The following is a 13,846-nucleotide window of genomic DNA, read 5'->3' as shown; positions in this document are numbered from 1 at the left end:
TCCCCTCCCCGATCAGGGCCAGACCAGGAGGTGGGGGGAGAAACCTCCTGAATCCTGCACCCCTGTTGTGGGTGCTCAGCTGCACGTGGGGCCTCTGTCCCTCAGGAGAACAGTGACCATGGGAGAAGAGACCCTCACGTGCCTGTAGAGAACCACGCAGCACGCTGATGCACACGCTCCAGGTGAAGGGGCCCCAGGGCCGGTGCAGGCTGGGGCAGGGACAGACTCCGTGTGTCCTCAGCATCAGATATTCCTGGAGCACTACTGTGTGCCAGGCTGTGAGGTGAACACGCAGACACAACCCTCTCTGCCCTTGGGGGTTTACTGTCCATTAAGGAGGGGGTCAGGAGACAGAAGGGGATGTAAGTCAGGCTTCCTGAGGAGTGAGAGTTTGTCCGACCATTGATGGGGAGCTCCCTGGGACCGAGAGTCTGTGCTAGCCCCTTGCTTAGTGACCAGGCCTGCCACTGCCACGACAGCCAGAGGGCATGGTGCAGCGTGTAGGTGGCCTTTGGGAGGACAGAGCAGACAGAGGGAACTGGCCCCTTGCAGGGGTGCCCTGAAAGTGCAGTGTGGTGGGAAAGGCCAGCCTCTGACCCTGCTCTTCACCACCCATCCCCAGAGCCATCTCTTTCATCCTGAACACATGGCTCAATGAATATTTGGAGGATTTCGACCAGTCTCCGTACTTCCCCTGCCTGAAGCTCCTGGTGGAGTGCCTGCAGGTGAGCCTGCCAGGCTCAGAGCTGGAGCACCGTGCCCACCTTCTCTGTGCCCAGCTGGGTCACCTGGAGCCCACTGAGGCAGAGCCAAAGGGTGAGGAGGACTGGGCATGCCTGTACGTGAGTTTGTGAGGGGGACAAGATATGGGTCCCACAGGGAGGACCCCGAGAGGATGGGGATGGGCCAGAGCTCAGAGTAACCTCAGATCTTCCTCTGGTGGACTGCAGTTTGGGAAGACTTCATGGGGTGGAAAACTTGGGCTTGGGCTTCTCTTCATGGCAGCAGGATGTTTTCCGTTGTTGGGAAGGCACAAGAAAAGGCGGTCATGTCGGTGATCATTTCTCCTCTTGCACCTCCAACCTCAGGGCCGGCACCAGATCTAAAAGCAGCTGACGATCTAGGGCCACCTCCAGGTGGCTTTGCTCTGGCACCAATACTGGAGCTCGATAGAGGATCAAGTCTTCCGTCACCAGCACCAACCCCAGATGGAGAGCCTGCTGGAGGGCTGGATTCTCTTTCCAGGCAACCTCCAGAACCATTTCCTGTACCACCTGGTGAAGGTGATCCTGCTCCTGAACTAACACCCAAGCTGGATAGAACACCAGATCCTCCATCACCGGCACCAGGACCACTGGCTGACATCCATCCTGCCCCTGCAGCAACATCAGAGATCAGTGTAGCCCCAGGGCATCCATATCCAGCTCTGGCCCAGGCACCAGATAAAGAGCATGCTGGAAAGCTGGATTCTTATCCTGGGCCACCTCCAGAACCGGCATCAGGATCACTGGCTGATGTTGATCAGGCTTATGCACCAGCCCAGGGGCTCAATGTAGCCTCTGCTCCTCCATCCTCAGCTCTGGTACAGACACCAGATGAAGAGTCTGCTGGGAAGTCAGATTCCTTTGCTGGGCCACGTCCAGAATCCACTCCTATACCACCTGGTGAGGTAGATCCTGCTCCTGAACCAACATTGAAGCAAGATTGAACACCAGGCCCTGTATCCACAGCTTCATCTCCAGCACCAGATGGAGAGCCGACTAGAGGGATTCCTATCCTGGAGCACCTCCAGAATCTGCTCCTTGACCACCTCCAGATGTTAATCCTCCTTCTGTATTAACACTGGAGTCCCATGGAGCACCACTATTCCATCACTGGTTCCAGCACTGCAACTAAAAGAGCCTGCTGGAGGGCTGGATTCTGAACATGAGCCACCTCTAGAACCAGCTCCCAGGCCACCAGTTGCCTCATCTCTCCCACAGCAGCTCCTCATCCACAGTGAGGGAGTGTCGGCTCCAGAACTGGACCCTTTCTACTTTCATTTGAGTAGTTATTGCTGTGGTTTACTTGTAGTATTTATAGTTTATACTATTTAACTTTATAGTTTATACTATCTTAATGGTATTAATAGTTTAAATGTGTGTAATACAGTGGCTTTATTATGTCCTAGTGTCATAGTGCCTAAGAACTTGGCTGCTAACCAAAAGGTCAGCATTCAAATCCACCAGCCACTCCTTGGAAACCCTATGGGGCAGTTCTGCTCTGTCCTGTAGGGTCCCTATGAGTCGAACCAACTGGATGGCACTTAACAACTTAACAACAAATTTGCTTTCACAATCCTATTCAATCATCACCAGTATCTATCTACTTCAGAACATTGTCATCACCAAAAACAGAAACCCTGTTCCAATTAAGCAGGCCTCCCCATGCCCCCTCACCCTAGTACATGGCAACCAGTGATTGGCTTTCTGTGTCTATGGGTTTACCTGCTCTGGATTTCTTATCTAAATGGAAATATGTGGCTTTTTGTACCTGCTTCTTTCACTTAGCTTCATGTGTTGGAGGTTCATCCACATTGTAACACTTGTCAGTTTCTAATTCCTTTTAAGGCTCGATGGTATCTCATTGTGTAGGGGACCACACTTTGTTCATCCAGTCATCTGTTGATAGACATTGGGTTGTATCCACCTTTTGACTGATGGGAGGGAGGAGTGCTGCCGTGAGAATTTGTGGACAGGTGTTTGAGTGCCTGCCTACAGGATAAATCCCAGGGATAGGGAAAGAGGAGGTGGGAAGGGTGAGGACACAGTCCAAGTGTGGGGAGTGAGAGTTGGGAGGGATCAAGAGGCAGACAAGCTATGGGTGCTGAGGAGCTTGGAGAGGCCTTGAGAAGGCCCAGATGTGGGTAACAAGGTGTCATTAGGGGTCCAGAGGCAGCAGTAGTGTGGTGACTCAGGAGATAGAAGGGATCAGACCAAGTATGGGAAGTGAGAAGGTGGGACGGGGGAGCACACCACCATCAGATGTGGTAATGATGAAGTAGGAGGGTTCAGGAGGTGGCCCAGTAGTGGTAGGTGTGGAAGGTATAGAACTGAGGAGGAGCAAGGATCCGTAAGAAGGCACAGGTGTGGTAATGATGAGGTGGGAGGGGTCAGTGAGTGCACAGGTGTGGCAATGCAGAAGCCAGTGAGGTTTCGGGAGTAAGGTGGGAGGTGAGTCAGTAGAAAGCACCCGTGTAGGGAGAGAGTAGGTGGAGGGTCCAGTGCAAGAACAGATGTGCCTGTTGAGGAGGTGCTAGGGGTCAGGAGGCAGCACAGGGATGGGAAGTGAGAAGGTGGAGGGGTCAACAGACAGCAAATGTCTGCAGAGAAAGGATGTGGAAAGTGTCAGGAGAAGGCACAGGTGTGGGAAGTGAGGAGGTGGACGGGGTCAGGAGCATTCCATGTACAGGAGGTGAAGAAATGGAAGAGGCAGGTGAAAGCCCAGTTGTGGTCAGTGAGAAGGTGGTCAGGGTCAGGAAGCAAACCAGCTTGAACTTGGAAAGTGAGGAGGTGACAAGGTTTCCGTATGGGCGGTGAGGTGGGCGGGGCCAGGAGAAGGCCTAAGATTGGGTAATTGGGAGCCTTGAGGGGCTGTAGAATGCCCAGTGTTAGGAATTGAGGAGGAAGAAGGGGTGAGGTGAGGAGGAGGGCTGGGAGAGGAGAAGACACAGTTGTGAAGAGTAAGCATGTGGGCAGGGCCAGAATATCACCGAGATGTGGGTAATGAGGGGTGGAAGGGCTGAGGAAGCAGCCCAGTTTTGGTAAATGAGGATGTGAGATGGGTCAGAAGCCCAGGTGTGTGAAGACAGAATGTCTGAAGGGTCAAGATGCCACTCAAGAAACAGTATTTGAAAAAATAATGGCTAGAAACTTCCCAAATGTGGTGAAAAACATACATTTACAGATTCAAGAAGCTCAACAAACCAGAAGCAGAATAAAAAGCACACATACATGACTACACATACACCCCTACACCTAGCACAGAGTCAAACTGATGACTCCAAAGTTTAAAAATAAACTTTTTTCTTTTTTTCAACTGTACTTTAGATGAAGGTTTACAGAACAAATAGTTTCTAATTAAACAGTACACATATTGTTTTATGACAATAGTTAACCCCACGACATGTCAGCATTGTCCCTTCTCAACTTTGGGTTCCCTATTACCAGCTTTCCTGTCCCCTCCTGCCTTCTAGTCCTTGTCCCTGGACTGTTGTGCCCCATTAGTCTCGTTCTGTTTTATGGGGCTGTCTATCTACTTTTTGGATGAAGGGATGAACATTGGGAGTGACTTCATTACTGAGCTAAAAGTGTTTCCGGGGGTCATACTTTTGGGGTTTCTCCAGTCTCTGTCAGGCCAGTAAGTCTGGTCTTTTTTTGTGAGTTAGAATTTTGTTCTACATTTTTCTCCAGCTCTGTCTGGGACCCTCTGTTTTGATCCCTGTCAGAGTGGTCAGTGGTGGTAGCCGAGCACCATCTAGTTGTACTGGACTCAGTCTGATGGAGGCTGTGGTAGATGTGGTCCATTAGCCCTTTGGACTAATCTTTCCCTTGTATCTTGTTTTTTGTTCATTCTCCCTTGCTGCTGAAGGGGTGAGACCAGTGGAGTATCTTAGATGGCTGTTCACAGGCTTAAAAAAAAAAAAAAAAAAAAACACCTCTTAATAGCAGTCAGAGAAAAAAGAACATATGACATACAGGGGAAGACCAATGCAAACACTGTCACTTCTCATCAGAAGTAATGGAGGAAAGAAGACAGTGGGATGACATCTTTAAAGGGATGAAAGAAATAACCGTCAACTCAGAGTTCTTTACCAAGTGAAAACGTCCTTCACGAATGAAGACAACATAAAGACATTTTAAAAATAAACACATTTTCAGAGAAAGGAAAACCAAGAGAATTTTCTGCCTCTATGAAATGTTTCAAGCAAAAATTATGACACTGTAGTGTGGGGTTTATAACATATGTAGAAGTAATGCATATGACAACTATGGCCTTTAGGATGGGGGGGCAGTAAAGGAATCTATATAGTTACAAGGTTCTTACATTTTACATGACCCAAACCCACTGCCATCCAGTTGATTCTGACTCATAAGGACCCTGTAGGGTGGAGTAGAAATGCCCCATAGGGTTTCCAAGGAGCGACTGGTGGATTTGAACTGCTGACCTTTGAGTTAGCAGCAGAGCTCTTAACCACTGTGCCACCAGGGCTCCCTTTATACATGAAGTGGTGCAATATTAACGCTAAGTTGTTGTTCTTTTAGGTGCCATGGAGTCAGTTCCAACTCATAGCGACCTTATGCACAAAAGAACGAAAAACTGCTGGGTCCTGCACCACCCTCACAATCGTTGCTGTGTTTGAGCCCATTGTTGCAGCCACTGTGTCAATCCATCTCATTGAGGGTCTTCCTCTTTTTCACTGACCCTCTACTCTACCAAGCATGATGTCCTTCTTAGGGACTGGTCTCTTCTGATAACATGTCCAAAGTACATAAGATGAAGTCTCACCATCCTTGCTTCCAGGGAGCATTCTGGCTGTACTTCTTCCATGATAGATTTGTTCATTCTTCTGGTGGTCCATGGTAGATTCAATATCTTTGCCAACATCATAATTTAAAGACATCAATTTTTCAGTCTTCCTTATTCATTGTCCAGCTTTAAGGCAATCGAAAATATCATGGCTTGAGTTAGGTGCACCTTAGTCCTCAGAGTGACATCTTTGCTTTTAACACTTTAAAGAGGTTCTTTGCAGCAGATTTGCCCAATGCAATGCGTCGTTTCATTGCTTGACTGCTGCTTCTATGGGCGTTGATTGTGCATCCAGGTAAAATGAAATCCCTGACAGCATCAGTATTTTCTCTGTTTTTCAGGATGCTGATTGCCGGTCCAGTTGTGAGGATTTGTGTTTTCTGTATGTTGAGGCGTAATCCATACTAAAGGCTGTAGACTTCATCAGTAAGTGCTTCAAGTCTTCTTCACTTGCACTAAGCAAGGATGTGTCATCTGCATATCACAGGTTGTTAATGAGTCTTCCATCCATCCTGACGCCACTTTTTTCTTCATATGGCCCAGTTTCTCGGATTATTTACTCAGCTTACAGATTGAATAAGTATAGTGAAAGGATACAATCCTGATACGCACCTTCCCTGACTTTAAACCATGTGGTATCCCCTTGTTCTGTTTGAACAACAGCCTCTAAGTCTATGTACAGGTTCTCCACGAGCACAATGAAGTGTTCTGGAATTCCCATTCTTCATAATGTTATCCATGATTACTTGTGATCCACACTATCGAATGCCTTTGCATAGTCAATAAAACACAAATAAACATCTTTCTGGTATTCTCTGCTCTCAGCCAAGAGCCATCTGACATCAGCAATGAAATCTCTTACTCCATGTCCTCTTCTGAATCCCGCTTGAATTTCTGGTAGTTCCCTCTCGATGTACTGCTACAACTGTTTTTGAATTATCTTCAGCAAAATTTTACTTGTGTGTGATATTAATGATATCGTTCGATTATTTCCTCTTTCTTTTGTATCACTTTTCTTTGGAATGGGCACAAATGATCTATTTCTTCCAGCCGGTTGGCCAGGTAGCTATCTTCCAAATTTCTTGACATAGATGACTGTGCACCTACAGAGCTGCATCCGTTTGTTGTAACATCTCAACTGGCATTCTGTCAATTCCTGAAGCTTTATTTTTTGCCAATCCTTTCAGTGCAGCTTGGACTTCTTCCTTCGATACCATTGGTTCTTGATCATATGCTAAATCCTGAAATGGTTGAACATTACCAATTCTTTTTTGCTATAGTGACTGTGTTTTCCTTCCATCTTCTTTTGATGCTTCCTGCGTCATTCAGTATTTTGCCCATTGTTATCATTTTTAGGTGCTGTCGATTTGGTTTTGACTCATAGCGACCCTATATAGAACAGAAGGAAGCACTGCCTGGTCTTGTTATGCTTAAGTCCATCATTGCAGCCACTGTATCAACAGCCCAAACCTGATTCGTATGAGGCAGAGTTCAGATATGCCTCCCCTCTCTGCCATCTTTACAAAATCTGACACCAACTGTCCCTCCCACAGCACTCTCTACTTCTCTTCTGGGTTTCAGAATTCATTGCAATGGCCACACAGAACTCACAGACAATACTCATGATTATGGGGTTTATTAGGGAAGTAACAGATTACAATTCAGGTTGAGTAATGTTCATATGCATGTGAAAGCTGGACAATGAATAAGGAAGACTGAAGAAGAATTGATAACTTTGAATCATGGTGTTGGCGAAGAATACTGAATATACCACGGACTGCTGGAAAAACACACAAATCTATCGTGAGAGAAGTACAGCCAGAATTCTCATTACAGCATTAATCTTGAATCTCCTTTCCCCTTGTGGAGAGAGAAGAGGTCAGATGCTGCACCCATGCCATTTTTTACGGGGTGGAAAGCCTTGAGGCAAGACATCTGGGATTACCTCCAAACCTCGGACACTAACCTGTCTTTCATGTAGCAGCCCATTCACCTCTTTCCCCGCTGGGAAACCAAGAAGCAGACACTGTAACACAAGTTGGAATGGTGCATCCCAAAGGAGAAGCTACACACTGGATGTACCAGAAAAGTGGACACTGTAGTGCCCATGTTGGTTGAAAAACAGCTAAAGAGGCAGGCATAGCGTGAAGTACAGTGATTTGGAGGTTGCTGTACAAAATTATTCTGTGTGCTCACACCAATGCCCAAGGTGTCTCCTCATGATCTGGGGAAGATACATCGGTGAACACAGCCATGGATGAATTGGTAGGTAGCTTACATAGTGCCTGTGCAGCCCAGTGAGAGAGCAAAATACACTCTCATATGTGTGGACAGTTACTGGCTTGACACAGGCGTTCTCGTGTAAAAGAATGAACTAGGCTGCTACAGTAAAAGAATTACAAAAGTTGAGTGTTATTTATGGCATGCCCCGAAGGATTGATAGTGAGCAGAGCACACACTTTACAAGTTATTTAACAGGACATGTGCCATAGTAAAAACTGAATGTTGTACCTATATACCAGACTATCGCCAGAACACAACTGATTTGCTGGGCCATATGAAGAAACAGAAGTCTTGGACACACCTGGTGGCTGATCTGCTGTGGCTGCCTGGTTATCCTCTTTTCCCTCTGGCTGGCAAGGTTTGTTGTTGGGTCTAGGTCTTTTCTGCTGTTTGTCTATATTGCTAGTGTGGTCTTTCCCTCCAACTGCAGCAATGCTGTCTGTCCTTAACTGGTGTAACACCTCATCTTGAGGCCCTCTTGGACCGTGCAGAAGAGGGGGAATGTGCCAGATTGTAAGAGTTGGCCTCGAGGGGTGGGCTGAAGGTTAAAAAGGCTTTGCAAGGCTGAACATGGCTGCCATCATGCTTTCTGCTAGTTCACTGCCATTTGCTAAGTTATTCTTACATAATTCTTGCTGAGGCAGCCTTATGTCAGTCTAGAGGCATCCCTGGCATGTAGCCACTATTGTCCACCACCAATATAAAAACCTCTGCCCCCCTCTCCCCCACTGTGGGGCACAGAGGTCTGCTTGTCCTTATGCCACACAGAATCTGACTCACATGTAAGTCTCCTTAATAAACTCCTCTGCTGCCAACCTGGAGCTGCCTGTCTCTTTCTTCAGTCTCTTGGTGCCCTCCATTTTTGGAGGCAACTTTCATGTTACTGGGACAATACTATTTATACAACGTTCTAGAAAAGGCAAAGCTAATCAACGGCAGGAAAACAATCCCAACAGTGATTTTATGTGGTGGGCAGGAACAGGGATTGACTGGAAAGGGACAAAAGGGAACTTTCCGGAGTGCTGAAGTTTATATTTCAGTGGAGTTTGTGGTACATATGAGCATGCATTTGACAAAACTCACCAAATGGTACACTTTAGATCTGTGTAGTGAATATTCACTGGTTGTAAATTTTACCCCCAAAAAGAACTTCAGACAAATATTGGACTCTAATTCATATTATGTATGCTGAAGTATTTAATGGTAAAATGTATTGATATCTGCTACTTATTATCAAATAGAGAAAAAATTAGTTGGTTGATGGATAGAAGGAGGAATGGAGAGATGGATAAGATATATGATGAAGCAAAAATAGTGAAATGTTAATAGTAGAATCTGGGTGATAAGCATATGGGTGTTCACCGTACAGTTCTTCCAACTGTTCATCGGTTTGTTTGGTGAGTGGTCTCAGCCACTCCAGAAGAGGAAATCAAAAGAAATGCACTCACTTTACCAAACTTTGACCAATTTCTTATCAAAATCCCAACACCACTAACATTTATTGCCAGCCTTACAATTAATGTAGAAAGTGTGGTCTCATTGGTTCTGGAGGGCTTGGTGGTTCTTGGCACGGCCACGTATCGCAGTTTCCTGAGAAAAGGTGGTCTGCACAGCATCCTCTCATTCCAGAGGTACTCAGGGGAGAGCACTTTTGTGGACTTGTGGTGCAGCAGGTACTTGTTCAGGTGGCTCTCGTCATGGCACTCAGTCTCAATGTGATTGGTGTGGTCCACCATCACTGCCTGGTGACAGGCCTTAGTGAGCCTGTGTACCTCTAGCACTGAGCCCCTGAAAAAGCTGCCAGCATAGTACAAATCACCTTCATCTCTCGGAATGTAGGTCTGAGACAATGGGCGGCGTTCATATGTGAAGGCCTGGCAATCAGCAGCATAGAAGCCAGGGTGGAGAGTGCCAAACAAGAAGAGGATCTCCACGCCCACATGGTTGCTGAGCTTCATGTCCACGTCTAAACACACCAGGTAGTCCACCTCACACAGGAAGTACTGCTTGGAGAAGTTGCTGATCATCTCCATGTGGTGCATGGACATGTCCTGCCAGTGGGGGTAGTTGCAGACCTCGAGGACCACCACCTGCCAGCCTTCCTGGAGGAGGATGTGCAGGATGTCTGCCAGCCGGTCAGTGAAGATGTAGTAGTTGACCTAGTGTCCCACCGTGAAGTACTTGTCTGCCGTCTCCAGGAACAGCTTCAGGAAGACTACGTATCTAAGACCAGGAAAGACAGGGCGGGAGTTAAACAGAGTGAACAGCAGCAAAAGAAGGAGACTTAGACAAAACTGTCTCATAAAATGGTAGCCATTCTACTCACCACAGATGATGTGGCCCAACTGTACTGGGCATATGCAGGGACATTCAAATTTGCTTGGTGTTGAACAAATATTCACAAGAGCAAAGACTTCTGGGCAATGTGGCGCTATAGTCAGAAGCACCACGCCATCCCTCTGCAGCAAAGATCAGAAAGACTAAGTTAAACAGAGTCACACATCAATCCTGAAACCCTAAGCATCAAATGAAGAGATAAAGAACTCAGCCAAGCACCGAATGGAATAAGAAACTGACTGAGGAGAGTGAGGAGTGATACATGCAGAGGTCCCCTATCAGCTGCCGCAGCATGGATCCACCATCTTGGACTCCTATCGGAGATCATTGAACAGGGGGTATGAGAAAGCAGCTTCACAGAGCTTCCAGCAGGAGACAGAACAACCTGTAACCAGTGATATAGGCTTTCCCACCCCCCACCCTTCTTCACCCCCACTTAGCCTCCTCTGCTTCCTGCAGCCACAGTCTCTTGGATGGGAAGAACCCCGGTGCTGCTTGGATTCCACCCGCCTGCACTGGCCGGCTCCCTGAGTGCCTTTTGTTGGCTGCTGGTGTTGCTTTTTCCTGCTTCTTTAGATTTCTTCCTTACCTCTCACCACCTCTTCCTCCTTTCTCTCAAATACCTGGCTCTGTGCACCATCTTTGCTTCTTCCTGAAAGGCTGCAAAACACTGATTGACTGTGAAACTGCTTCCCGGCCCATGCCGCGACGCTGGTAGGACCTCCGGGGCTTTTTTGTTTGTTTGTTTGTTTGCTCTGATTTGTTATATTTTGATTTGTTTGTTTGTTGTCTTTTTCTTTTCTCGGCTTGGGAGCCCCTTCTAGCCAGGCAACACTGAACGGCTTGGAAGCTACTCCCTTATTCTGCGCAGATGCACAGGGACATTCCTGGCATTTCTTTTTCTTCGTTTTTTTTTTTTTTCTTTTGTTTTGTTTTGGGCTTTTTTTGTTTCTTTCTTTTGTTTTCTTTTCTCTCTTATTTTGTTTTTGTCTTTCTTCATTTCCAGTTTCTCGATTTATTCATTTCTTCTTTTACCCTTTTTCTTTTTCCTCATTTCTCAGTCTTGCATCTCTCCACTCTAATAGCAAGCTCTCTTAATACTCTTTTTTGTTTGTGTGTATGTTTTTGTCTCCTGTTCCTCTCTCCTCTCTCTCCTCTTTCCCATACCCATCTTAGCTCCACATATCACAGTCTACCCCCTCCTTCCTGCCTACCTGCACTGTGCACTGAAAGTCACACTCCCAAGCAGCATAGGCACGGCCTATTGGAACCTGCCCTGCACTGATTCCCAGTCTGCACTGTCAGTCCTGGTACGTGCAACAAACAGCCCATCCCAGCAACTCCCCTTCAGCTGCACCTGCCCTGCTGTACTATACCTGAGTGACTGACCCTGCCCATTGGAGAAGGAGGTGAGAAGTATTGTGTCCACAGATGAGCAAACAAGAAAGAAAGCACAGCCCGGCTGCTCAGACATAACCAAATAAAACAAAAAAGCAGGATGAAACAAACAAATCTGAAATCAATAAACAAGGAAAATAATGACTTAATGCCCTGAAGACAGCAGACAATATCAAAACATTTACAAAAACAGGACAGGATGGTTCCAGTAGGCATCCAAAATAAAACACCAGTTGACCTTCCAGTAGAAGAAAAGGCAGTAGACCTAACTGATAGGGAATTTAAATCCCTAATGTTCAGAATTATCCAAGAGTTTAAGCAAAAAGCAGACAAAAATGAGGAAAAAATAGACAAATTCATGGAAAAGCAGACAAATTTATGGAAAATACAGACAAAAATGGAAGAATTCAAGAAAATAATACACGAACAAAATTCTAAAATAACTTCACAACTAGAAACCATACAAAAACAACAATTAGAAATCCAAAAGATAAAAAGCAAGATTTCAGAAATGGACAGTATCATAGAAGGACTGAGGAACACGTTTGAAATGATGGAAGATAGGATCAACGAAATTGAAGACAAACACTTGGATACAACTCTGTTTGAGGAAAAATCAGAAAAAAACACAAAGAAAAATGTAGAAACCCTGAGAATTATGTGGGATACAATCAAAAGCAAAAATCTGTGAGTGATCAGAGTTCCAGAACAGGGGGAGAAAACAGAAAACACAGAGAGGATCACTGAAGAACTGCTAACAGAAAACTTCCCCAATATTATGAAAGATGAAAAGCTGGACATCCAAGAAGCTCAACAAACCCCATATAGGATAGGCCCCAAAAGACAATCACCAAGGCATATGATAATCACACTTGCTAAAACCAAAGACAAAAAAAGAACCTGAGAGCAGCTCGAGAAAAACAAAAAGTCACATACAGAGTAGAAACAATAAGACTAAGCTCGGATTATTCAGCAGAAACCATGTAGGCAAGAAGGCAATGGGATGACATATATAAAATCTTGAAAGAAAAAAAATTGCCTGCCAAGAATAATATATCCTGCGGAACTCTTACTCAAATATGATGGTGAAATTAGGTCATTTCCAGATAAACAGAAATTAAGGGGCTATGTAAAAATCAAACCAAACTTACAAGGCTTATTAAAGGGCGTCCTTCGATCTGAGAACAAACAACATCAGACCACAGGCTGAATCTAGGACACAGGATTGCACTAGCCAGATACCAACCTAGGAAATGAACTCTTAAGGACTATGCAAAACCAAAAGAATTACAAAAGGGAACCAGAGAGGTTAATCTGTAAATGACAACAGCATCAGAACAATAAAAGAGGAAATAAACTGTGTAGGTACAGAACCTTCTAATGGAGAGGAAGGCAAGGCGATACCAAGTAATAATAGACTGGTTCAAATCTAGGAAGATAGGGGTAAATTCCAAGGTAACCACAAAGAAAGTTAACAAACCTACTCATCAAAATAAAGAATAAAAACATAAAGTCTCAGTAAAAACAAAACCTACAAAAACAGAAGAAATGAAAAAAAAATCCACAAAACTTAAGGAACTCAGCACAGGATAGTAAGAGGAACAAAGAAAATGTCGGCACCATAAAAAAAGCACTACAAAATGCAATCCCACTTCTAGGAATATATCCTAGAGAAATAAGAGCTGTCACACGAATAGACATATGCACACCCATATTCATTGCAGCACTGTTCACAATAGCAAAAAGATGGAAACAACCTAGATGCCCATCGACAGATGAATGAATAAACAAACGATGGTACATACACACAATGGAGTATTATGCAAGGATAAGAACAATGATGAATCTGTAAAGCATCTCATAACATGGATGAAACTGGAGGACATTATGCTGTGTGAAATAAGTCAGTCACAAAAGGACAAATATTGTATGAGACCTCTACCATAAAAACTCATGTAAAAGTTTGCACACAAAAAGAAACAATCTTTGCTGGTTACAAGGGATGGGAGGGTTGAGGAGGAACTAAATAGGGAATAGATAAATGGTAACTTTGGTAAAGGGTATGACAGTATACAAATACTGGGGAAGCCAGTACAACTTGTACAAGGAAAGGTCATGGAAGTTCCATAGATACTTCCAAACTCCCTGAGGGACTGAATTGCTGGGCAGAGGCCTGTGGGGACCATGGTCTCAGGGAACATCTAGCTCAATTGGCACAACACAGTTTATAAAGACAATGTTCTACATTCTATCTTGGTGA

At 45.3% G+C, this 13,846-nt stretch overlaps 1 protein-coding gene across 1 annotated transcript in view; it reads right to left on the bottom strand.

Annotated features, from left to right (window-relative positions):
* Window positions 1-1,058: 1,058 nt before the first annotated feature.
* The window catches only part of LOC101353733 (histo-blood group ABO system transferase-like), an 18,808-nt gene continuing 6,020 nt past the window's right edge, over window positions 1,059-13,846 (bottom strand). Inside the window, 2 exon segments of the mRNA XM_012554755.1 lie at window positions 1,059-1,376; window positions 9,366-10,074. Of these exon segments, the coding sequence (XP_012410209.1) occupies window positions 1,059-1,376; window positions 9,366-10,074 (1,027 nt within the window).

The sequence above is a fragment of the Trichechus manatus genome, unplaced genomic scaffold (genome assembly GCF_000243295.1).
Source record: "Trichechus manatus latirostris isolate Lorelei unplaced genomic scaffold, TriManLat1.0 scaffold00026, whole genome shotgun sequence".
Taxonomy (NCBI): Eukaryota; Metazoa; Chordata; class Mammalia; order Sirenia; family Trichechidae; genus Trichechus; species Trichechus manatus.
The sequence above is the reverse complement of the archived record's forward strand: the minus strand, read 5'-3'. Positions and strand labels throughout refer to the sequence as shown.